At 38.7% G+C, this 25831-nt stretch overlaps 1 protein-coding gene across 4 annotated transcripts in view; it reads left to right on the top strand.

The window, feature by feature from the left end:
* Window positions 1-25831, top strand: part of robo1 (roundabout, axon guidance receptor, homolog 1 (Drosophila)) — a 1363953-nt gene that overhangs the window by 470738 nt on the left and 867384 nt on the right. For 2 of the 4 annotated variants that reach the window (XM_039745859.1, XM_039745860.1), the window contains exon 1: window positions 7804-8171. The exons of 1 other annotated variant lie outside the window; for it this stretch is intronic. In XM_039745859.1, the coding sequence (XP_039601793.1) occupies window positions 8042-8171 (130 nt within the window). In that variant the 5' untranslated portion in view covers window positions 7804-8041. Of the gene's footprint in view, window positions 1-7803; window positions 8172-25831 lie in introns of those variants that run through there. One more of the 4 variants, XM_039745863.1, reaches the window with a different exon arrangement.

Consider the following 25831-nt stretch of genomic DNA (forward strand, 5'->3'; position numbering starts at 1 on the left):
ATTCTTCAATAAGATTTGGATATAATAAGTCTTCTTTTATTGGGAACTTAAAGTGACGAAAACTTTAAAAATTTATAAGAGCTGAGAGTGCAGGAACTGTGTCTGACAAAAGTATTCACACAAATGAGAGGTGAGAGGACTGTGGGCGTGGGCCGTTAACCGGAAACGGTTGAGAGGAGGGAAGGACTTGAAAGAATCTCTTGGCAATAGTCCCGTCTCAAGATTTTTTTTTATAATGGAGAAATGTATCTCTTAGTACTTTTTCCATGTATTCGATGAATTAATAGTAAAACTACTTTTGTTTTTTTTTATGCTTATTCAGATATGATTAGATTAGATTAGATAAACTTTTTTGATCCCATAGGGAAATTCAGATGCATATAGCAGCAGAGACTTAAAAAAACAAGTATACATACTCGCAGGACAAACAATACAGCCAATCCATCAATCAATTGATTAATAAATAAATACAAGCAAATGTGCAGATTTTTCAAAATGAATTTAAGAAGATGCTCCTTAGCTCCATTTAGCTCACTTTAGTGCTCACTTGGCTCAATTTTCCCATCATGAAAGCAAAACGTACTTATTGAATTTAATCATAGAAATATTCATCATGTCAACATGCAACACTGCACAGAAATCCATAACCGATCTACTGATATTTTATAAGAGTTATGAAGATCAAAAGAAGCTTTTGTTAAGGCCTTGTAACTTAAGAGTAAAGTAATAATAGATGCATTTTTGCATTACCTAAACTAAAGTGTTACCGAAAGATTTGTTATTTTTGTTATAGAAATATATGTTTGGCATTTTGAATAAAAGAAATTAAGGGGTGTTTTCTCCAAGGATAACAACAAAACCAGTAGTGGTTACTGGTGAAACTCTAAATGATTTGGACAAGCAGGAACAATAGATGTGCAGTAATACACCAAAAACAATGGAAAGTAGGTTCCTTTATATTTTCAAAGATTTCTTCTTTTTCTTCCTGAATTTTACATTTTTTATTACACTCCATCCATCCATCCATTTTCAAACCCGCTGAATCCGAACACAGGGTCAAGGGGGTCTGCTGGAGCCAATCCCAGCCAACACAGGGCACAAGGCAGGAACCAATCCTGGGCAGGGTGCCAACACACACAAACACCAAGCACACACTAGGGCCAATTTAGAATCACCAATCCACCTAACCTGCATGTCTTTGGATTGTGGGAGGAAACCCACGCAGACACAGGGAGAACATGCAAACTCACGCAGGGAGGACCCGGGAAGCGAACCCGGGTCTCCTAACTGCGAGGCAGCAGCGCTACCACTGCGCCACCGTGCCATCCTTTTATTACACTCTTAAATATGTTTTCTGTATTACTGTTTTAATAAAATGGCAAAATATGAAGCATACCAAAAACTTAAGGTAACGTTTCCATACGGTCCAGCAAATGGAGAGATGGGAGATTATATACAGTATAAATGGTGCGATTTATTAATTACATTTTTGAAGAACACGACAATGTGTTCTATTGAATCATAAAGGTGTCACATTTTGAAAGTTGTTTAAGGAATATAAGGATTTTTTTTACATGTTACTTACCCCATGTAGTCTGGTTGCCCTTCTTTTTACAGCTTTATGCAGGATTTGGAAAGTATTCAGACCCCTTCACTTTCTGCACAATTTACTGTGTTGTAGATTTAATTTTAAATGAATGCATTTGCAATTTTTGCCCATGAATCTACACTCAGTAACCCATAATGAGAAAGTGAAAACATTATATTCAAAATCAACAACTGAAATCACTCAATAGTATAAATATTCAGTCCCTTTGCTGTGACACTGCAAATTGTACTCAGGAGCATCTTGTTTGCTTTAGAACATTAGAACAATCTGGACAAGAACAGGCCATTCAGCCCAATAAAGCTCACCAGTCCTATCCACTTATTTCTTCCAAACAAACATCAGTTGAGTTTTGAAAGTCTCTAAACTGTCCCTACTGTCCACCACACTACTTAGTCACTTATTCCAGGTGTCTATGATTCTCTGTGTGAAAAAACTTCCTAATGTTTGAGTGAAATTTACCCTTAACAAGTTTCCAGCTGTGTCCCCGTGTTCTCGGTGAACTCATTTTAAAGTCACCATCTCGATCCACTTAACTAATTCCCTTCATAATTTTAAACACTTCAATCACGTCTCCTCTTAATCTCCTGTATAGGCTCAGCATTTTTCATTTTTCCTCATAATTCATTCCCCTAGCCCTAGAATTAGCCTAGTCTCTCTTCTCTGGACTTTCTCTAGTGCTGCTATATTGTAGCCTGGAGACCAAAACTGCACACTGTACTCCAGATGAGGCCTCACCAGATAGATACAGTAGATACTATGTTAATCCCAGGGGGAAATTCACATAATCCAGCAGCAGTATACTGATACAAAGAAACAATATTAAATTAAATAGTAATAAAAATGAAAAAAAATTAAAATAAATTAATGTTCGCATTTACTCCCCCGGGTGGAATTGAAGAGTCGCATAGTGTGGGGGAGGAACGATCTCCTCAGTCTGTCAGTGGAGCAAGACAGTGACAAAAGTCTGTCACTGAAGGTACTCCTCTGCCTGGAGATGATCTTGTTCAGTGGATGCAGTGGATTCTCCATGATTGACAGGAGTTTGCTTAGCACCTGTCACTCTGCTACAGATGTTAAACTGTCCAGCTTCATTCCTACAATAGAGCCTGCCTTCCTAACAAATTTGTCCAGGTGTGAGACGTCCTTCTTCTTTATGCTGCCTCCTCAGCACACCACCACGTAGAAGAGGGTACTCGCCACAAGCGTCTGGTAGAACATCTGCAGCATCTTATTGCAGATGTTGAAGGATGCCAACCTTCTAAAGAAGTATAGTCGACTCTGTCCTCTCTTAAACAGAGCATCAGTATTGGCAGTCCAGTCCAATTTGTCATCCAGCTGCACTCCCAGGTATTTATAGGTCTGCACCTTCTGCACACAGTCTCCTCTGATGATCACGGGGTCCATGAGGGTCCTGGGCCTCCTAAAATCCACCACCAGCTCCTTGGTCTTGCTGGTGTTCAGGTGTAAGTGGTTTGAGTCGCACCATTTAACAAAGTCTTTAATTAGCTTCCTGTACTCCTTCTTCTGCCCACTCCTGATGCAGCCCACAATAGCAATGTCGTCAGCGAACTTTTGCTCTAGCAGCACTCAAAATCATATTGGAAGTCTAATGTATATAGGTTGAACAGGACCGGAGAAAATACAGTCACCTGTGGCGCTAATGTGTTGCGTTATAACCAGTGCATTATAAAGCTTCAGCAGAACCTCCTGTGACTTGTACTCCACACATCGGGGCGCTATATAACCTGACATTCTGTTAGCCTTCTTAAAGGCTTCTGAACGCTGTCTGGCAGTTGGTAGTGTCGAGTCCACTATGCCTCCTAAATCCTTAGGTGTACTCTCGATTTTCAGACCTCCCACTGTGTATTCAAATCTCACATTTTTACCTCCTACTTGAAGTACTTTTCAATTACTGACATTAAATTTCATCTGCTACAAATCTGCCCAAGTCAACTTTATTTTCTGTGTAAGGTGCAAACCTATCCCAATGTGCACAGAGCAGAATACGAGAATATAAACAATTTGAGTGTGGAGTCTTTAACCATATCAAGCATTAGCATATATTAAAATAAAAGGTATTTATATAAAATCATGTTACAGATGTGTATTCATACAAAGAATCGCATTTTCAAAATGTATTTAAAATGTCATTTTAGTAATTTAATCAAATATTCCTGGCATGTTGTACTGATTAAGAGACCTGACATAAAAAATGTGATGGTGCACCTGTAAATGAATCGCTTGTGTAAGTAACGTCAAGGCCAGGACTCCATTTCCCAACACATACAATTTTAAGTAGTGCTTCAACTCAAGTGATTCTAGTGCTGTGATCTTAAGCAGAATGGCCATGTCTGTTGAAAGCTAATTTCATTTTGAGTATCATAGCTATGGATGAAGACAAGCCTGTTGACCTCGTAAGTCCTGCAGTCCAAGATAATGAAGTTCTCAATGCTTTTCACTTTGCAGTGATACAGACTTATCTTCTGGATTGACTGCATAATTATTGTAGTTTATTATTTATTGTATAATTTTTGTCCTTTTATATACGTTTTATTTCACCCCATCAGTATTTATTTGTGAGGAATCTGATTTTCTGGTTACATGCTTGTTAAGACAATAATAAAGACATATAAAAATAAAAAAAGCTAGACATACCAATTGTAATATTAGAGTTTCGTTAGGCTAGGTGTTTTTGTGTCTAATTAACCAACCCCCAAGTCTTTAGGGCTATCTCAGGATGTGAAGTTTATTACACAGTTTGGGGAGGTGCCTCGAACTGGTATGGAAATGGTTATTCAGCGCAGGACATTCTATAAGCCAACTCCTGCAGGAAGGCCTTAAAATTATCTAGCTGGCATGCTTCATCGCAACAAATGGGGGGCATTCTGGAAGCCTACTTTAGGACAACTATAAAAAGGTAGTGTGTGAGCACTCACTATGACTGTGTGGGATTGGTTTTGAATCAGAGGCCATTCTGTACCATGATGCCCTATTGGTCTAAGGATTTGGATGTATAAAGTTGGTTGCTTTACCCCTCACTCACTCTCTCTCTCTTACACACCTTGGCCATGAAGAGAACACCATAAGGAACACAAGTGGGCAGCCATATTGAGACAGGTGTGTGGCCTGTCCTCAAGAAATATGAGCAGGAATGAAGACTTGACCAGAGACGTTTGAGTAACTACAAGTCTGTGTGCCACCTGAAGCTATACATCTAGTATGTATCAGGTGGTATGGCTATGATTTAACAATATTCACATGTATTTTGCTTCATTATTATTATTTTATGAATACTGTATTATCAATAATACATTATTAAAATGTAAATGTGTCATTTTACTCTATGTACCATATATACTCCAGTATAAGTCGTGTCTTGAAACCCGAAAAATCGATTATAAAATCAGACCCTGACTTATATGCCTGTTCAAAAATACGACCCTTACATTTTTTTTTAACATCTTCTTGCTTCCTCCAATCTCGCACCACTTTCTCAGACACATCGAAATTTGTTGCAGCAGCGCGGTTACCGATTTCTTTTGCCACTTCAACAACTTTTAATTTAAAACTAGCTTTGTATTTTCTTCTGATTGAAAGCTTCATCGTTGATAAGGGATGCTCTTACGATAAAGGTGTATGAGGGTGTGAGGTACAAAAATCACAAAACAGTGCAAACGTCGCTTTGGAATAGTTCATTACTCTCTCAGGTGGGCACTAACATATTTTATCTCTTGGATCAATAGCGTGAGTTTTCCACATTCGACTTATACGACCGACATTATAAAATACCGGAAATTATACGGTAAAATCAAGCCCCGACTTATACACCAGAGAACTTAAACGCAAGTATATGCGGTAATTGCCTGAAGCTATAGATGTAGAAGGGAAGGTGGGGAGAAATGCTAATAACAACATTTATTTCTATAGCACGTTTTCATACAAATGATGTAGCTCAAAGTGCTTTACAGGATGAAAAAAGAAAACATATAAAAGTAAAATTAGGCAATACTAATTACCAAAGAATAAAGTAAGGTCCATTTGGCGAGGGAGGACAGAAAAGGCAAAAAAAACCTCCACAGGGCTGGAGAAAAATAAAACAAAATCTGCAGGGGTTCCAAGGCCATGAGACCACCAAGCCCCCACTGGGCATTCTACATAATATAAATGATCTCAATCAGTCCTCACGGTTTTCAGGCTTCACAGAAGAAGACGATGATTAGACGATGATGGTCAAGTGGACCTCCGGCCTCCAATCCATCAACGCAGAGACTGCACGGTACTTTGATCAGGTGGTGGTGGCAGAAAAACTGAAACACAACAGCAGAGAAACTAGATGTTAGTATGGATTATCAAAAATGATAATTCAATGCATATACAGAATTTCAGGGTTACACTAAAATGAAGCTATGAGAAAGCCACTTAAAATAATGAGTTTTTAGCAGTTTTTTAAAGTGCTTCACTGTATTAGCCTGGCAAATTTTTATTGGTAAGCTATTCCAGAAAAAGTACAATACCTTATAAACCGTGGTACATCTATGGGATTTGAGGAATTCTGATAGTACAAGGGGGCGGCACGGTGGCGCAGTGGTAGCGCTGCTGCCTCGCAGTTAGGAGACCCGGGTTCGCTTCCGGGTCCTCCCTGCGTGGAGTTTGCATGTCCTCCCCGTGTCTGCGTGGGTTTCCTCCGGGCACTCCGGTTTCCTCCCATAATCCAAAGACATGCAGGTTAGGTGGATTGGCGATTCTAAATTGGCCCTAGTGTGTGCTTGGTGTGTGGGTGTGTTTGTGTGTGTCCTGCGGTGGGTTGGCACCCTGCCCAGGATTGGTTCCTGCCTTGTGCCCTGTGTTGGCTGGGATTGGCTCTAGCAGACCCCCGTGACCCTGTATTCGGATTCAGCGGGTTAGAAAATGGATGGATGGATGGATGATAGTACAAGAGTAGAGTTGCATAGAACTCTACCAAGACAAAACAAGGGTGAGAGCCTATCCTGGCAATATCTGGCACAAGGCAGGACCCAAAGATGGAAGGGGCACAAGTAACATTTTCCTGTTTTACTTTTGAGATTCTACTATGTGATTATCCATCCATCTATCATCCAACCCGCTATATCCTAACACAGGGTCACAGGGGTCTGCTGGAGCCAGTCCCAACCAACGCAGGCCACAAAGCAGGAACAAACCCTGGACAGGGCGCCAGCCCACTGCAGGTCACACACCCACACACCAAGCGCACACTAGGGGCAATTTAGGATCACCAGTTTAGGAAACCGGAGCACCCGGAGGGGAGAACATGCAAACTCCATGCAGGAAGAACCCGGGAAGCGAACACAGGTCTCCTTACTGCAAAGCAGCAGCGCTACCATTGAGCCAACGTGCCACCCACTATGTGATTATGCTTTGTGATATGTGAGGAAAAGCTTTATTCAAAAGTAAGAGGCTGAGTAAAAAATAAGAAAATGACAATCTTACGGGAACCAACCTCTGCAAAAATACAGTACCACTGCAAAGTAAAATTTTACTTTTTTGCCAAATACGTTTCCCAGTACAGTACCTTCGTATTATGCATATGCATACTTGCCAAAAGAGCTAAATTCCTCATTTGCATATGCAGACTGATTGCAACAACGTGGAATAAGGATGGGTAAACGTCTGCACATTGAATATTTCATTTAAGCACATGAATGCCTTTTTTTTTTCTTTAACGGCAGATTATATGTGACAGTTATCAGAACTGATTGCGCACTACATGGCAAGTCGCCTTTTTCTCTCTGTGCTTCATCTCTCCCAGAAATAGGAGCGCGATGCAAATGCAGTTTGTAGTCAGACAAGTGTAATTTCCTCCTGTGATTTAATTTTTTTTTTGGTCCTTATTTATTTATTTTTTTTTTATAAGAGAATTCTGTCAAAAACTGCAGAAGCTCAATACTACATACGAATGATCGGCAACTGAAACGGTTTCAAATGAAATGTTTGATATTGCTTGGTGCCTGGATCTGTGGAGGGGATTTACACTGGGAATGCTAAAACAGAAGGGAGAGGGAGAAGGGAGAGGGAAGGGAGTGAGAAAAATAATGTGTGTGCTACACTGCTGAAATGGTGTGCCGAATATACAGAGGAATCTGAAGGTGACAAAAACAGATTATCTACAAGCAGCAGCAGCAGCAGCTATTGAGAGATCCTATAGAACTGCATGGCTGCAATGCTGCCTTCCTTTTTTATTTGTGGAACTGCAATAAGCACCACATGGTTACCTTTCTAAATCATGGCTCTGCACAACAAAAGAAGAAAACCTTAAAAGTTTCCCCTCTGCTGACAGCCTCCTTATTCTCCTTCAATAAAGACAAAAGAGATGCTTTTTCTTCTCAGGGCATCATTTCAGAGTAAACTGCTCAGTTGACCGGTGCTGGGTAATCCCACTGCACAAGTTTTCTTATGCTTTTCATTTGGGGAATGGCTGCAGTCACCGTGCTTCTGCTGCTTTTCTGGATAGTGAATTTGAACAACGCCACGGAAAGTACAGGAAGATCAAAAACTGGGTCACGGTGGAAGGGAGAAAAGAATCGTGAGTAGTCTCTCCTTGTCTTTCCTCAAACGTCACACGCCGCTCCTCGCCTCTGCTAGATTTGCCTTATGGAATGAAAATAAATCCTGCTTCTTTGGAGAGTGGAAAAGAAAACAGTAAGATTAGATTGCACACCTTCAGCGTATTTAACCGGTCCGGTGAACAGCCATTGCAAAGCTTCACATAGAAGTAGCCTTTAAATAATTAGGCAGGGCAGCAACTGACCAACTGCAAAGTTTTCCCACCAACTTATTTAAGATCCTAAAGCTTGTTCTGCCATTAAAATTGTGTTGGATTGTGGTAATGGAAATTTTAAGGAGTTTTGGAAAGCAATCAGGGGATGTGATACACGTACCTTTTTTCTCTCTCTCTCTCTTTACTTCCATACAAGCCAGATGTGCTTCTGAAATGGGCTTTAAAAACCACTACAGCTTGATTTAAATTGAAGAGAATGGGAGCTGCAACTAAACCCAATGGTTTACTAACAACTTTTATTGTTTTTTTGTTCTAAATCTATTTTAGAAAGTTTCGGCTTTCATATGTGTTTGACTTTGAAACTCCACTCGGAGATGGGAGAGATTTTCATTAACAGTGATCAATGTTTTCTCAAGATGGTTTATATTATTCACACAGCCTGCATTTCAAATATAGTGCAAATTAAACTGATTGCATGGAACATTGACCAGGGGAGATGGATTCATTATAATTTACCACATTAGATGTCTTGACATTTAAAAAAAAAAAATTGATGCATTTAATTTTCAGGAGCAATGGTGGAAGAATGTGGTAAATTTATTATTTCAGAAGGGGGAAAGTTGAGCAGTAGCAAAACCGAAGCTCTGCTGTAAAATCTGCCTGTGGATTTCTTCCAGCTTATTATTGTATAGCCATTTTGTGAGGGATTTATCATTTCTGATGCCTGTTTTGTTCATGGAAATTGTTTTTTGGCACGGGCGTACTGTGTTAGTTAAAAACATCAGAATATAAGAAGCTTGTCTGTTTAGCTAATGGCTAAGCTGTCCCAATATCTCCTCTGGGTACTTCTTAAAGGTTCCCAAGGTTTCTGTTTCAATTAAAAGTCTTCATAGTTTGTTCCAGATTCCCACAACTCTTTGAGTAACGAAATGCTACCTGGCTTCAGTCCAGCAGCCATATCTTATACACTTCAGAACAGGTCATCCACCTGAAGTTAAGCATTTTTCAGGTCTGTCCAGCACTTGGATGAGAGAACAACCAGGAAAAGCTTGGGTTTGGTGCTCTAAAAAGTGTTAGTGAAGCCAGCAGGGGGCGCATGCCCTGTGGTCTGAATTTGGATCCCAATTTGCCAGTGCAGTGATGGGGACACTGTGAGGTAAAAATGGTGCCATCCTTCAGATGAGATGTTAAACCAAAGTCCTGACTCTCTGTCATCATTAAAAACCACTGGGCATTCTTTCTACAGAGGATGGTGTATCTTGATTTCCTGGCCAAATTATCCACCTCAACCTAGTCATTTTGGTCCACTAATCATCTCCTGTTACTAACTGGCTAATTATCTCTCACCACTTCACCACCTAACAGCTAGTGTATGGTGAGCTTACTGGCGCAAAAATGGCTATCATCGCATCCAGAAGGATGCTGTACATTGGTGGAGGCTGAAGTGGCTTCTCACTCTCTATGTAAAGTGCTTTGAGAAGTGAGAAAAGCACTAAATCAATGTAAAGAATTATTATTAAATGGACTTCCCCTTCCCCTTCATTTCCAATGGTGTGCTTGAGTACACGAATCTCTTCTTCAGATGAACTGGTTCTGCTGGATCTAATTTTTTAATTGCTTTTGAGAATTTTGGAGAGCTGGATCAGGTCCCCACACAGTCTCCTCTGCTCGAGGCTAAATAAGTTTAATTCTCTGGGTCTGTCAGAGTACGACATGTCTGTAAGTCCTGGAATGTATTTAGTTGTTCTCACAAACACAACCCAACTCATACAAGACCAATTTACATTTGTCAATGTTACAAACAGCATATCGTTCAAAGCTGGAACACCCACCTAAACAGTGGGTGAATGTGTTCATTGCATAAAGAAGATAGCAAAGTTAGCCAGCCTTTGTGATGTGTAGCAATGCCACCCACCATTTCTATATTTACAATGCTTGCTTATGTTTTACCCCTATTGCTCTCTGTCTATCTTCACTGTCATATACATCTACACTGCTTGAATTCTGATCCCTAGCAGTGTCCTCTGCTCGAGACTAAACAGGATTAACTCTTTGAGTCCGTCAGAGTACGACATGTCCTTAACGCCTGGAATGTTCTCCACTGCACAGCTTCAAGTGTTGCTATGTCTTTTTTGGTAGTTTGGTGTCCAGAACTGCAACAAAATACTCCTGATGTGATCTCACTTGTACATTGTGGACTTTTTTAGTTTTTTACTGATATTGCATACTTCATGTAGTTTGTTGTGATTGCTGAAGACATTTCTTTATCTTATGTTGAAATGGTATTTCTGATAGATAAGGCATCTATAGTGACCAAACAATTTGATGATGATGGTCATGTGGACTTCTGGCCTTTAATCCATCAATGTAGGGATATCACTGTGCTTTGATTAGGTGGTGGTGGCGCAGATCGCCACCACAGAAAACCGGAAAAAAAAAACAACAGAGAAATTAGGGGTTAGTACAGATTTTGGAGCCACCTTGAATAATAATAATAATAATTAATTGAATATACAAAGCATCAGGATTTAACTGAGATGAAGCTATGAGAAAGCCATGTTAAAGTAATGAGTTTTCAGCAGTTATTTAAAGTGCTCCACTGTATTAGCCTGGCGAATTTCTATTGGCAGGCTATTCCAGATTTTAGGTGCACAACAGCAGAAGGCTGCCTCACCACTTCTTTTAAGTTTAGCTGTTGGAATTCTAAGCAGACACTCATTTGAAGATCTAAGGTTACGATCTGAAGTGTAAGGTGAAAGACATTCTGAAATATAATATGGAGAGAGATTATTTAAGGCTTTGTAAACCATAAGCAGTATTTTAAAGTCAATTCTAAATGGCACAGGTAACCGATGTAGTGCCATCAAAACTGGGGTGATGTTTTCGATTTCCTTTTCCTATTTAAGATTCTAGCAGCTGCATTCTGCACTCGTTGTAATCAATTGATGTCTTTTTTTGGTGGTCCTGAGAGGAGTGCGTTACAGTAATCTAGCCGACTGAAAACAAAAGCGTAAACTAATTTTTCAGCATCTTGCAATGTTATAAGAGGTCTAACTTTTGCTATATTTTTTAAGTGAAAAAATGCTGTCCTAGTAATCTGATTAATATGTGATTTAAAATTCACGTTACAGTCAACAGTTACCCCTAAATTCTTTACCTCCGTCTTGACTTTTAATCCTAATGCATCAAGTTTATTTCTAATAACCTCATTATATCCATTATTGCCAATCACTAAAATTTCTGTTTTCTCTCTATTTAGTTTGAGAAAATTATTACTCATCCATTCGGAGACACAAGTGAGACACTGTATCAGTGAACCAAGAGTGTTGGGGTCATCAGGTGGTACTGATAAATACAGTTGTGTGTCATCAGCATAGCTGTGGTAGTTCACATTAGGCCTTGAGATAATCTGACCTAACAGAAGCATGTAAATCGAAAAGAGCACCGGATCCAGGATAAAGCCTTGTGGAACACCATGTAGAATATCATGTGTGGTCAAAATATATTTACGCTCTAAAACACGACAGCATTTAAACTGAAGATCCACCTCCCTCTCCATTCATTGATCAATTAGCCAATGCAATTTTACAGATACCCAATTAATAATCTGGAGGTACTGCAGTTGTTAATATGATTATAAATGTAATGTCAGGAAGTGGTTCTGCAATTCAAATGCTCTTTTGTGGTGAGCATGTTCAATTTTAATTAATTCATTAATTCATTAATTTAATTTCATTAATTTTCATCAAGTATTTTAGTAAATATATGTCCACTTGGGCTGCATGATGGCACAGTGGTAGTGATACTGCATTGCAGTAAGGACACCAGGGTACACGTTCCAGGTCCTCACTGCATAGAGACTGCATGTTCTACATGTGTCTGCATGGGTTTCCTCCAGGTGCTCTGGTTTCCTGCTACTGTCCAAAGACACAGGTAGTTAAATTGGTGATGCTAAAATGTCCCCAGTGTGTGTTTGGTGTGTGTGTGTGCGTGTGTGGGTCTGAGTGCCTTGTGCCAAATGCTGGGGCTGGCTCCAGCATACCCTGGTCTGGATTAATTGAGTTAGAAAATTTCATACACGTGCTTGGGTTGATTTAAATGTGGATTATGTGACACTAGTAAAATGAGAATTTTTTTAATGGACTTTTACAATTTTGTTTGCTGTTATCTAGCATTACCATAGACATCTATTCTATGAGAAACTAAGTCATCTCCATTCTGCAGGAAAACATGAGATTAAACATTTTTCAAAGGTGACCACTGCAAATTACATAATGCACAAAACCTATAAAAAATGTTTTGCTTAGAGCAATGCCTTTTGTGTCTCTTTGAGACCCAGAATTGGCGCCATCATCCCATGGGCCCTTGGAGAATCACAGCAGGCATCCATCTCCAGGGAGAGATCCCCATTATGGAAGTTGCCCCTTTGGAGGATCTCTGGCAGCAGTTATCCTGTCCCAATTGGAGATTCTTTGCTAATAGTCTTTTGGGAAACCCTTTTGGGAAATTTGCTGATGCAGGTCGTGTCAGGAGAATATCTTTTGCTTGAACTGCTCACAGCGACCCATCACAACTTATTCTGCAAACCATATGCAAACCTGTTCCATTATGTACTACTGTTAATCACGACTCTGCATGACCCAAATTCATACAAGATATGACACAGAATTTGTTATGACACATAGTTTAAGAAAATATGGCTTAGACTTTGCCTTTAAGGATTTTGGTTTGTACCCTTATGATTTTTCCTTTGCCTTTTATTATTTAGCTTAAAATTATTATTCTCTCATTGATTAGATTACCGTATATATACTTATGGATAAATTCTCCCTCAGAAAACTCAGGACTTGATTTTGCCATATAATTTCTGGTGTTTTATAATGTCAGTTGTATAAGTCGAATGCAGAAAACTCACACTATTGGTACAAGGGATTATGATATGCTAACGCTCACCTGAGAGAGTAACCATGGAGCACACTGCCTTTTTTTTCTATGTGGGTGAGGCAATGCACTGTATCAGCATGTGCGCCTAACCTCTCACTCTCTCTCTCTCTGTTCTGCCTACGTGGTGGTTTTAAATTAAACGTTGCTGAAATAGTGAAAGAAATAGATAACAGCGCTGCTACAACAAAATTCGATGCTTCTGAGAAACTGATGCGAGATTGGAGGAGGCGAGAAGATGTAGAAAAAAAAAATTAATTTATTAATAAATTTATAAGTCGGGTCTGATTTTATGATCGATTTTTCGGGTTTCAAGACCTGACTTATATTGAGTAAATAGATAAACTTTTACAATCCCATGGCGAAATTCAGATACACACAGCAGCAGAAACATAAAGATCAGGGATACAGACTCACAGGACATATACTGCTGTCAATCAGTCAATCATTCAATCGATGAATAAATACAAATAAATGAATACATGTATATTGTGTAGATATTTCAAAATGAAATTAACAAGTACATCAGGAGGAATCAATGGATCACCTGACAGCAGTGGGCAGAAAAGACCCACCAGAGGCTCTTCTTAGTACTCATGGTAGAATGAGCCTATGGATAAAAGTGCCCCAAGACAGTGCCACCTGGAGGAGGTTTTTCATGATGGCATCCAATTTTGCCACCTTCTTTTTTCTACAACAGCTTTCAGTGTGTCCTGGGTTGGCCCTGTGATGAGTTTTAGTTCTTCTCGTTCACTAGAAATTATTGAAGCTTTCTTTTTTGCAAAATTTATATAATTATTACTTGAGTTATTTTTTGTTGATTTTTGTTTCTTAATATGCTTTAATCATTCTGCTTCATCCAATTTAAAGTTGAAGTAGATGCAGGCTATCCCTGCAGTGTCAGTCTATCTACACTCTTAAAAATAAAAGTACCAAAGCTATCCTTCAGAGTGATGCCATAAAGGAACCATTTTTGGTTGCAGAAAGAATACAATACAATAAAATACAATTTATTTTTGTATAGCCCAAAATCACACAAGAAGTGCCACAATGGGCTTTAACAGGTCCTGCCTTTTGACAGCCCCCCAGCCTTGACTCTCTAAGAAGACAAGGAAAAACTCCCAAAAAAACCCAAGTAGAGAAAAAAATGGAAGAAACCTTAGGAAAGGCAGCTCAAAGAGAGACCCCTTTCCAGGTAGGTTGGACATGCAGTGGGTGTCAAAAAAAGGGGTAAATACAATACAATACACAGAAGACAATGCAAGTAATCCCCAGTACAATATAATAGTGCAATAGAAATATTACAAGGACAGAGCAGAATTCAACAGTAGATTATATCACATAATACGATTTGGATTTGTTCCGGGTCCTGGAGACCTCGGCCATCAAGCTGCCTCCCCCATCTACCATCTACATGAACATTTCAGAAGGAACCTTTATTTATTTAGATGTGCAACAGGTTCCATAAATAGACAGATTTGTGAAATACTAATGGCGTCCTTATTTTAAAAGAACTCTTACTGCGTTCAATCACACAGGCTACTGTAAGTGCAGGTTTTATCAATCTGTTAGTGTCCTGCTAGGTCACCTACTATACCTTAAAGAGTTCTGTTTTGTCCACATGTAAGTAAGCTTTTCAAAACTTAAAGAACCTCTCACAGAATGAAATGGTCCCTCATCACACGATGATTTTACAAGAGACCACACGGCCCAGTAAAGTGTCACTGCACAACCATTAATTCTGAGAGTGAAGGAGCTCATCTTTGTCAGTTAGCCCTGATTTCTAGAAAAACGTGTGACATTGAGCTTCTTCCGCAGACCTACAAATAGAGTGCATTTTCTGCAGCCTTGTACATTTTCAGTGATCCCAGAAGGAAATAATATTTAGTGCACAGGCTGAATGGGATGAGGGATCATAAAAGTAAATGAAAAGCCTTGACAACAGAGTCATGGAGAAGATATAAAGTGATGTCCCTCCTCAAACTCAACAGATGTGCCTGGGCGTTAAATACGGGGATCATTTTCAGTGATCATGTTGCCTTAAATGATACATGTCAGGAAGTAAACTGAAAGTAGACCAACACGAGAGCTAATGGCCAGGTTTATAGTGTAACTAAAATTATTAATGTTTCCCAGTTTGTATATTATTCAGATTTTAATAGTAAATATGGCTAAACCTTTTACCATTCATTTCAAGTGAAGGACAAGTGGAGGTGATTTAAAATGTCACTTTTGAATGAAGAAGATATGCATTCACATCTGTCCACTATGGGGTCATTAGACCAAATAATTATATTCGGACAGCACTGTATATAATGTGGAATTAACCCTTGAAGGGATCTTAGCACCTTGCAGGTCACACTATCTCACTCAGTCTTTAACCTAAGCTAATATATATATTTTTTGGTGTGTCTCAAAGAGAAGACTCTTGACAAAATGAATTAAGGAAAGAGGGATATCTTCAAATTTAATCCTGTGTGATTTGTGCTTCCTTTATATGATGTGTGCTGATTTTTCTGGAAACTTTTATTTAATATCTCCCTGCAATGGACTGGTTTCCTGTTCAGGATTTGTTCCTGCCTTGCTAGCTGGGATTGTCTCCAACATTCTTTGAAACCCTGTTCAGGATAAAGTTGGTTGAAAAATGACTGACCTATTTATTTAACAATACTTTAGCAAAAAATTCATGGGGTTTTACACGTTGTGAGCAAATGACTGGATGACTGACATTATGGAGCATGACTTTTTTTTTCCTACGGACATTTTTCACCTTTGACTTGTGTTATATCATACAGATTTTTAGCATTGATCTTCATGAAAGCACAAAATATTTTTTCTCAGTCATACTACGAAATATGTGGTGGAACAAGGCCGCCACCGTATACCGAGAAGAGAAAACAAAAGATAAACAATGTCTTTTAAGACATGATTTACACAATTCTGGGCTGCTGACATTTCTCTTTTGGTAGATTATTCCATATTTTTGGAGTACAGTAACTAAAAACAGTCTTGCCACTTCCTGCAATCAACGCAGGTTTTAAGGCCCTAAGGCTGCGATTGGGAATGTAAGGGGGAAAAACATTGCAAGATATATAAAGGTGTAAGATTATTCAAAGCCTTTCAGACAATTAGCAGTCAGCCAGTCAGTCATTCTCCAACCCGCTATATCCTAGCACAGGGTCACAGGGGTCTGCTGGAGCCAATCCCAGCCAACACAGGGCGCAAGGCAGGAACAAATCTCACCACCGCAGGTCACACACACACACCCACACACCAAGCACACACTAGGGACAATTTAGAATCGCCGATGCACCCAACCTGCATGTCTTTGGACTGTGGGAGGAAACCCACGCAGATACGGGGAGAACATGCAAACTCCACACAGGGAGGACCCGGGAAGCAAACCCAGGTCTCCAAACTGCGAGGCAACAATTAACAGTATTTTAAAATGAATCCTGAAAGACACAGGCAGCCAGTGTAAAGATGCTAATACTGGTGTAATGTGGTCAGATTTTATTTTAGTTAGGATTCTAGAAGCTGCATTCTAAACCAACTGCAATCAGTTTAAATTAATTCATAAGTTAAATGTGATATGCAAACTCCACCCATTCTTTTCTATTACAGTGTAGCAGGGTCTTATCCCAGTAGAAAAGTGTGGAAATCCAGGACCATTTTTAAAAACATCACAGTGAACGCTCACACCAATTCGTACCAGAACGATTTAGAGTCACCGTTTTATCCAACATGAATATCATGGAAGATACAGAAGAAGAAAAGCAAAGTCCATCCATCCATCCATCCATCCATCCATCCATCCTCTTCCGCTTATCCGAGGTCGGGTCGCGGGGGCAGCAACAAGCAGAGATGCCCAGACTTCCCTCTCCCTGGCCACTTCTTCCAGCTCTTCCGGGAGAATCCCAAGGCGTTCCCAGGCCAGCCAGGAGACATAGTCCCTCCAGCGTGTCCTGGGTCTTCCACGGGGCCTCCTCCCGGTTGGACGTGCCCGGAACACCTCATCAGGGAGGCGTCCAGAAGGGCATCCTGATCAGATGCCCGAGCCACCTCATCTGACTCCTCTCGATGCGGAGGAGCAGCGGCTCTACTCTGAGCCCCTCCCGGATGACTGAGCTTCTCACCCTATCTTTAAGGGAAAGACCAGACACCCTGCGGAGGAAACTCATTTCAGCCGCTTGTATTCGCGATCTCGTTCTTTCGGTCACTACCCATAGCTCATGACCATAGGTGAGGGTAGGAGCGTAGATCGACTGGTAAATTGAGAGCTTTGCCTTACGGCTCAGCTCCTTTTTCACCACGACAGACCGATGCAGAGCCCGCATCACTGCGGATGGCGCACCGATCCGCCTGTCGATCTCACGCTCCATTCTTCCCTCACTCGTGAACAAGACCCGAGATACTTGAACTCCTCCACTTGGGGCAGGATCTCTCCCCCAACCCTGAGAGGGCACTCCACCCTTTTCCGGCTGAGGACCATGCTCTCGGATTTGGAGGTGCTGATTCTCATCCCAGCCGCTTCACACTCAGCTGCGAACCGATCCAGAGAGAGCTGAAGATCACGGCCTGTGGAAGCAAACAGGACAACATCATCTGCAAAAAGCAGTGACCCAATCCTGAGTCCACCAAACTGGACCCCTTCAACACCCTGGCTGCGCCTAGAAATTCTGTCCATAAAAGTTATGAACAGAATCGGTGACAAAGGGCAGCCCTGGCGGAGTCCAACTCTCACTGGAAACGGGCTCGACTTACTGCGGCAATGCGGACCAAGCTCTGACACGGTTGTACAGAGACCGAACAGCTCTTATCAGGGGAGAAAAGCAAAGTACCTCAAAAATAATCCTACACATACCGAGTGAGAATGTGCAAACTCCACACAGACAGAGGTGGAAATGAAGCATGATTTCTGTTGCCAAGAAGCAGTAACCACTACATTATCAGGTGTATAAAAAAAATAGATATATTTTTTATAAAGGCTTCTGAACACATTTTTAGAATTAACACAGAGTCAATGTGTGAATTTGTCAGAAAAGGTGCCGAGCTGTGACTAAAGTGTACTGCAGAGCAAAAGCAGCTCCTCAAAAAGGAGGCTCTGGGCCTCCAGTGAGTGTGGGTTTTTTAGTCACTTTGGATAATAATAATAATAATAATAAAAATAATAATAATAATAATAATAAAAATATGTTCAGAATGGAAAAGCCTAAATTAAATAGATGCTGTACATAAATATCATACATATAGGAATATATTTATTATTCCAAAATTTAAAACAAATTTAACAAGTCCTTTTATTAAAGTGAGCGAATTTGAACAAGGTGCCTTGTATTTAGTAATTGCAATACCATCTAATGCACTTTATTAAAATAGATAGATAGATAGATAGATAGATAGATAGATAGATAGATAGATAGATAGATATAGAAAGAAAGGAAAGGATAGATAGATAGATAGATAGATAGATAGATAGATAGATAGATAGATAGACATGAAAGGCACTATATAATAGATAGATAGATAGATATGAAAGGCACTATATAATAGATAGATAGAACTTTATTTGTCCACAGGAGGAAATTTGGCTTTGTACAGAAGTTCTTTAAATAAATAAATGCATAAATAAATAAACACACTTTGGTCTGAACACACACTGGAAATACTATTAAGCAAGAAAATTCCAAAGAAAGAAGAACTCTAACTTGGCTGATTCAGTCACGGTGAGGCATTATGCAGACAAATTGCCTATTGGTATAAAGGAGCTCCCTTCACATTTCTTATCAGAGTTAAGTTTCAAGAAGTTCCTGGATGGTAACAGTCATAGTAGGTGGACAGAAGGCAGGCTCTTATCCTACAGAGAGCCTCCATGGAAAAAAATGAACAACAGTGGCAACAAAAGATGCTCATTGAATGTCAGAGTTGGAATGCAGGAGCCAGAAAGGTGCAGCAAGCCATGCATACAGTCTTAGTGTAACTGGAAAGGGCACCAGCATGTGAGGAAGATGAGATCATGCAGTGGTCCCCAAGGAGAAAAAGAGAGCAGGGGACCCAGCAATTGTCAAAATCTTCAGAGAAAAAAGAGAGTGTGTTCAAGACAGTAGTAACATAATTTCGTTGCTGACTAAAGGCACAGGTGTATAAGGACACTGGAGTGACTAGACAGAGTTGGCATCACTGTAATGATTGGAAAGCCAGTCTGCATTTTTCATTGTTCAGCTTTTCCATTAAAAAGTTTCTATAGGAAACATGATAGTCCTGATCACTCTGCTCTTGGTTGCAAGACTGATATATGTAATATTTCAGATTGTATCCATGCTGAACAGTATCTTAGGTTACTGATATTTTTGGCATGGATTTTCAGTCCAGTTTCTGATTTGTCCAAGTTCATCCTTCCAGGCTGACTTTCATTCAATGTGTCCATATATTGTTCTAACAGTAGCTTCTCGAATGGTGCTCAAAGATCTTATTACCTCAACCAAGTGGGTCCATTACACAGTTCCACAGTTTTTCAACAGAATTAGACGCATTGCTATAGTTGAGTACACATTCGCAAAACCCTCAGCCTTTTTCCATAATCCAATAAATGATGTGTTCTTGAGTGCCTCTTCGTTTTTTGGAGACCAGCTTGTACATCTGGTAACTCTGTTCCATAACTGCATCCAATTGTTGCTGTAAGATTTTCAACGTAATTTTGCTCACATGTGAAGTAAGGGTAACTTTGCGATAGATGGAGCAGTTCTTCATATCTGGAATGTGTATCAATCTCTTCCTATATTTTAGCCATCTATTGGTTTTTCAGATTTGATCACTTCAGTAGGTAAATGTTTTGGTAGCTTTTAACAATTCTTTCCCTTCCTGGTATTTGATTTATTGCCCATACAACTTCATTTTCCAAAGTATTCTGTTCCAAATCTACTTGTTCTTCCTCGTTGGTCTGTTGGTGTTCCCTTTTTCTCTGTTTGCATAGAGTTTCTCTGTACATTCCTACCACCCTTTCCTTAATAATTTGTATTCAATTTTTTTATACTTATAATTAATTTATATCAATGTGCTGAAATTTGTTTTCATAGATCAGTGTAAAAAAATGAAATCTGATGTGATTCAATGTTGTATAATAATAAAATGTGAAAACGTCCATTTTATAGACTCTGTATACAGAAAATATACTGTATATATCCATTTGTAAGCGAAGCAAATGCTGAAATGATTAAGAACACCTTATTTAATTGTCAAATAACTGATGACCAAGTAATTAAGAACATTGCATTTTTTAGTTCATTTTTCATGATCATAAAAAAAAACTTTTATATACTATGATGAGATAACAAAACTTTCTTGTCTCTGCAGAACACCTGCCCAGATATGACTTACTGTATCAGTTAATTACTGTTATTTTCATAGCTTCTTATTGACAGGAACCATTGCAATCAGTTTAGACAACTAAATAAAGCCTTTCTTTTATCTTATCAGCTTTTAATCATCACAAAAAATATTTACCTTGAATGTGGTATTTAATTGGTTTTGGTGTCTTTCCAAGGTCTTAAATCAAATTGGCCAATTTCGCTCAGCAGGTTGCCAGAATATTCCCGTTTATTCTTAGGTCCTGAAGGGTATTATTAGACTAAAAATGATTTGTTACTGCCGACTTCATGCCAGCTAATAGCTTTCGTAAAAGACTCCTTTCTCTTTTATAATGATACTAGTGATGACAGTGCATTACTGTCAGGGAGACAAATTTCAGCACGACTCAACATAACCTAAAGTAATACCTTGCAGCATTTACCTTCCTGATTCATAAATATCAGCTGCAAGCTAACAAGAAAGCATCGCAAGGCCTTGATGTGTTTTACACTTCAGCACCCCGAGCTACATTACCTGCTGTTGGCTGTAAATACTGTATATTTCATTTACTAGTATTACTGAATTTCTTGCTGTTTCTTCTTTTTTTCAGATTTTATTTAGTTTTACGCATCATCAGCTTTTGCTGCCTTACATTGCATATTGTTGTACATACAGCATGGATCATCTTGTTCCAGTTTTTTTTTCTGTATTTGGTGGAAAGAAAATGATTTCCATTTTATAAATTAAGAATGGAATATCCAGTGCTGCTTAGATAGATAGATAGATAGATAGATAGATAGATAGATAGATAGATAGATAGATAGATAGATAGGAAAGGCACTATATGATAGATAGATAACAACAACAACAACAACAACATTTATTTATATAGCACATTTTCATACAAAAAAGTAGCTCAAAGTGCTTTACATAATGAAGAAAAATAAAAGACAAAATAAGAAATTAAAATAAGACAACATTAGTTAAAATAGAAAAAGAGTAAGGTCCGATGGCCAGATGTACTTGATATATCATTTTGAGTTGACTAATTGTATGCTTTGCTTTGCATGCTATGGAGCTCAAGTGAATTCTCTGCATTACTACCTTTTCTGATCAATCAATCAATCAACATTTATTTATATAGCACATATTCATACAAAAAATGTAGCTCAAAGTGCTTTACAAAATGAATAGAAAAAGAGAAGACACAATAAAAGATAAACATAAGTCAACATTAATTAACATAGAATAAGAGTAAGGTCCGATGGCCAGGGTGGACAGAAAAAACAAAAAAAAACTCCAAAAGCTGGAGAAAAAAATAAAATCTGTAGGGGTTCCAGACCAAGAGACCGCCCAGTCCCCTCTGGGCAATCTACCTAACATAAGTCAAACAGTCCTCTTTGTATTTAGCGTTTTCATGGAAGGACCTGATGATGATGGTCACGTAGACTTCTGGCTTTCAGTCCATCAATGTTGGTGCATCATGATGCTTTGAGTAGGTGGTGGTGGCGCAGGCTGCCACCACAAAGAAACCGGAAAAGAAACAGAAGAGAGAGTTGGGGTCAGTACGGATTTTGGAGCCACTGTGAATAATTATTATGAAGAATTGAGCATACAGAGTATCAGTATTAAGTTAAAGTGAAGTGAAGATAGATAGATAGATAGATAGATAGATAGATAGATAGATAGATAGATAGATAGATAGATAGATAGATAGATAGAAAGGAAAGGCACAATAGATAGATAGATAGATAGATAGATAGATAGATAGATAGATAGATAGATAGATAGATAGATAGATAGATAGATAGATAGATAGATAGATAGATAGATAGATAGATAGATAGGAAAGGCACTATATGATAGATAGATAGATATGAAATGATATGATAGATAGATAGATAGATAGATAGATAGATAGATAGATATGTGTGTGTATAAATATATCTACTACATAGTAAAATACAAAATTTTGTCTCTCCTGTTCTTTTAAGTAATCTGATTGGTCAATTTTGCTTTAATGATACATTAAAAGAGGGCGTGCAAATGCATGATGGATGCACAAGGAGGAGTAAAGGCATATGAGGCACACTGAGAGATTGGCGTCAAAGACAGCAAGTATAAAAGCAGACAGGTGGTGAAAAAAGCTCCTCAAAAACAATGACCGAGTGTGTGAAACAGGCTTTACAAGAACATGGCTGAGGGAATGAGCACCAGTTTAGAGACGTTCACGCACACAAATACAGATGAAAGCTGTTGAAGGTACACATAGGTCAAAAGAGAGCAAGTATTTTTTAATTATTCTACTACCTGTCTTTGACAGGTATTGTGGCTACTTATAAATAATTTAAAACATTATTAACATTAAATTCAAATTTTTATCAAAAGTTAGCCATAACTGAAAAAATGAAAGAATACTTCGTTGCTTGTAGTCATTGTAAAGGGCAACGTTTCAGTAACGTTTTATTGATTTCTCATAGGTGTTTAAAATAAAAGATTATATTGACTGTGGCCTTTTCTGTCTTTTATTTCATCATTTATGCTGCATCATGCATGTATATAACATTTCCCTAATTTTTAGGCCCCCGTAACTCAAAAATTATAAGAAAGTTTCATTCATACCAGTGACTTTGACATGTGAGATAATCCAGTACAGCAATTTTAATCAAAACCTGAGATGTAGTGGTTATATCAAAAAACAAAATGTGTTGATCTGCCATGAAACAACCCCATTGAAGAAGGTAACAGTGGTTATCCAAGCCTCATTGCTGGTTGCGAAGGGGTCCCAATAACAGTTTAAGCTTTATGGCTCCAAAAGTGATGGTCCACCACTGCATGTACTGTATGATTTGAATTTTTCACCCTATCTTTATTTTTTAAATTAATCATTCTAAATTGCCATTTAGTGCCATGGGCACTGCCATTCTGTGTTGTTTTCCTGTGGATTGATATACTTGTTTGTCAACTGTGCAACTCACATCACTTTGTGTCTGACTTCATCATAAAACATGGCAGTGCACTATCCTCAGCATCCAAGAATCAAAGTAAAAATGGTAATTCAGACTAAAATAATATACTTTGTCATATAGTTATGGTTAGGATCTTAGGGTCTTGTTTTGTTTTTTACTTAGATTTTTGTCTTGCTAGGTTGGTATAGTTAACATTGGTATCAAACTATTACTTTGTCTCAGCTTATTTAAACGTCTTCTTTAGTTATTGTCTTTTTTTTTTGGACCAAATTGATCCTTGGCTATAATATTACGTTTGAATCTTGTGGTCCATTGTTGATTCTGTTGACTTCCTGTGTCTGAGTGGTTTTGATTCAGGTTCTCTAGTTTTCCTTCTGTTTTCCCAAAACCCGGCATGTCAGACACAGAAAGTCTGTAGTAATAGTTCAGTCATAGATGGGCTGATGGTTAGAACTCATGTTACATTCCTTGTATTGACTGAATAAACTTCAAGTTCAAGTTTATCGTAATGTGTACACAGCACATGGCTGAAAATAATAAGGTACCACCAAATGATACACATACAATCACATACACTAAAAGTATACATAGTATTGAACATAAATAAACATATATCATTGTTATCTTACAATATTTATAATTATGATTTGCTGATCATTAGCCTTATTATTTCTGGACAGAAACTGTCTTTAATTCTGCTGGTTGTGAGTGCCCATTTATTAGACGAGAAGAGTAAGAAGTGTCAGATGGCTGAAGTCTTTAAATATCCTGTATTTCTAAGGCAGCGAATGTTCTACATGTCCTGATGAGAAGGCAGCTGGGATCCAATAATATTCTGGACCACCTTAACTAGACTCGGCAGTGCCTTAAGCTGAGCAGGTGACATACCAGGATGTGATATGGCCAGTGAGGATGGACTCCACTGTACACCTGTAGATGTTTATGAGAACAGAGGGTGAAATGCAAGGTGTCCTTAGATATATGAGAATGTAGAGGTGCTGATGAACCACTTTTACCAGGAGCCAAAATGAGTTGTTTCCGCCTCAGCTTATCAATGACAACATCATTCCCTCCAATATACAGTAAATGACGGTGTGGTCTGCCTTCTGCTTCATGAAGCCTATGACCACCTCCTTGTCTTCGTTAACATTCGGTCCCGGCGCCACTGAGTTAGCAGGTAAACATCTTCTGGATTCTGCTTCCTATTGGTTTCCAAAAGTGACTTTGTTTAGTGAGTTTTCGGCTCCTTGCAGCTATTATGGGTTCCACCACTACATAATCCTTTACAGTACCTCATGTAGAACATCTCCAGGATGAAATGATGGTGCATATACCCAGTTCTGCATTACCTGTTTTCTCAAAATTGTTCAAATTTAAGCAATGAAAAGTGGTAGTCATAGTGACAATGTTCTTTTCACATTTAATCCTGACTTTTTATCTCCTAAAGCCTGTCTCTGTATATGCTGTCTTAAAAATGCGATCAAAAAGAAAGGTTAGAATTAAAAAAGAATTATGGCACTTTCGGATTTTACTGTATGATAGATTTCCTTAATCTCATTCAAAAGGTAAAAGTTTGATAGGAATTGATAAGCATATTGACTCCTCAAGTCTTTGCCAGTTTTATATAAATATATTTTTTTGCTTCTATATCAGCAAAACCACCTGGATGGCTTAATCACAAAGCTCTAGTTCAAATATTTGTCTCCTTGATGTTTAAACTTGATAGAAAGAATAAGTCATAAGCCTGTAAAATACATGTAATAGTTTAACATTTTATCTCATTTCCCCTATCAACGAAAAGGAACAATTTAGTTAAGTATTACTAAACTAATTTTTCATGGTTCAGAGTGCTGTAGAAATTAACAAATACAGTATTATAGCAGGTGCATTTTTTTGTATTTTTATTGTTCTGTGATGCGTCCTAAACTGCCACACACTTTACTCTACCTGATAGCTGGGCCTGGGGGTTACAGACATCAGGGTGCGTGTGAACTGGTCCTCCTATCGCCTTGTTTGACAGTTTTACTGACAAGTCATTATGGTCTAAATAAGAGACAGTCTTAATAAGATGATGTCAATGTTACATTCATATAAGTATTTGTTTAATTAAGATAAAAAGTATGGCTCTATAATGGTATTTGGATATTGGAAGAGTCTGCCTAATTTCCTATAAGGGAGAGAATGAATCTTTCACCTTTCGTTCGTTTT

Source organism: Polypterus senegalus, chromosome 2 (genome assembly GCF_016835505.1).
Source record: "Polypterus senegalus isolate Bchr_013 chromosome 2, ASM1683550v1, whole genome shotgun sequence".
Lineage (NCBI taxonomy): Eukaryota > Metazoa > Chordata > Cladistia > Polypteriformes > Polypteridae > Polypterus > Polypterus senegalus.